Source organism: Aplysia californica, unplaced genomic scaffold, assembly GCF_000002075.1.
Source record: "Aplysia californica isolate F4 #8 unplaced genomic scaffold, AplCal3.0 scaffold00059, whole genome shotgun sequence".
NCBI classification, from domain to species: Eukaryota; Metazoa; Mollusca; class Gastropoda; order Aplysiida; family Aplysiidae; genus Aplysia; species Aplysia californica.
The window spans coordinates 1569016-1570731 of NW_004797329.1; the positions used below are offsets into that span (position 1 = coordinate 1569016).

A 1716-nucleotide genomic window follows, 5' to 3' on the forward strand; every position below is an offset into this window, starting at 1 on the left:
TCACACACACACACACACACACACTCACTCACACCCACACACTCACTCACACCCACACACACACTCACACACACACACTCACACACACACACACACACACACACACACACACACACACACACACTCAGTCATACAGTCATTCACGTTGTTACATGAAGCCAAGGACAAAAAACGTATATTACTAGTTCAAGCTTCAATCCAAAATATCTCCACTTCTATTGAAGATGGATATGCAATGTGTTCATTGACAGCAAGACAAATTCCCATGGACTCTCCAGCTTTGGAATCTACCAAGCTTTTGCTGCCATTTTCTCGCTAATTTTACCTCCTAAATCAGATGACCCCCACCTGCTTCAATCCAAAATATCTCCGCTTCTATTGAAGATGGATGGGTAATGTGTTCATTGACAGCAAGACAAATGAACAAGATACCAATAACTCAATATGCACAAAAATTGACGAGAGCCTGATTCCACCACTCTGCCTCACATATTACTAGTACGAGCGCATAATGATAATCAAGCTGGATTTGGTAAGGCTGACACCATCTAGAGCGAGGGTAAGTTATGAAGAGGCTTTTCCCCCCGATTTGAAAAAAAAAATGGTTCTGTTGCTCACTGTCAATTCTTCGCTTTTTAGGACAAGCGAGCCAACCCAGATTTCGGGGGTTTCCAGAAATCTTGACCTACTCCAAAAGTGGGCATTGCCCTACCTATAGGAAAATTTTGGTTTCATTGTTGTGTATATTTATTTGGTTATAGAGAAAACTCTCCTTGCCCTTTAAAGAAACTGAAGGGGCAAAAACTATACCTTCGATTTTCTCAAAAGAGCTTTTTCTGGGATAGCCCCTTTGTGCTTAAAAGCAAACCAATAAAATTATTATCGTGTCATGCCTTACGAATTTAATTTTTAAGTGCTTAATAAAACGCTACCACAACCGAGCAGTGAAATTCTGAAACTAAATTCCATCATCAATCATCAATGCCTTTCACCCCTGGCAGGGTATAGGCCACATACAAGCTCCTTCCATTTATCTCTGTCCTGAGCCATCCTTCCAAGTTCGTTCCAAGTGAGCTTCGAAGCTAAATTTACCTGGCAATTTTTACAATTTAGTTTAGACAGATCGGTTGACTAATTTCTACATCTTTCTGGTGTTAATGAACTATACAATCACGAACAGTATGTGAAAATCGATCTATGCATTTAAAGTAAAATGTTTTGGGTTTTAGTTTTGCTTGATAAAAACATTTTAAGCTCTGAATTCAAAAGCTGCTGCGTTATCAGTGGGTTAGCTTCCTCAGTTCCATCATGTCATAATTTTTCATCGTTTTTAAAAATTTATTCTAATTTTTGTTTTTTTTGTTTTTTGTTTTGGGGGGGGGGATTAAGAATGTAAGAAAGCGGTTATGGCCCAATTCCTTCTTCTTTGTGTAATAAAACGATCACAATTAATTTATTCTGTTGCATCCGTCCAAGGTCCCCTCAACTCTCTTTCTCTGGTTTGTTTGAATGTTTCGATTTACTGTCCCCAGCTTCATACAGACTGTGGAAGGACCAGTTTAACTGGACAATGAACTATCGCGTGGACGCGGACATTTTCACACCCTACACGAATTTCGCATGGACCCACACAGCGCAGCCCACAAGTGACGACCAATATTGTAAGCGCACTTTCATGCAGACTCTCTCTCTCTCTCTCTCTCTCTCTCTCTCTCT

The 1716-nt window shown here is 40.1% G+C and overlaps 1 protein-coding gene across 1 annotated transcript in view; it reads left to right on the forward strand.

Annotated features, from left to right (window-relative positions):
* Positions 1–1716, forward strand: part of LOC101845610 (alpha-(1,3)-fucosyltransferase fut-1) — a gene marked incomplete at its 3' end in the record, with an annotated part of 11978 nt that overhangs the window by 8249 nt on the left and 2013 nt on the right. Inside the window, 1 exon segment of the mRNA XM_035968437.1 lies at positions 1533–1661. Coding sequence (XP_035824330.1) covers positions 1533–1661 — 129 coding nt within the window.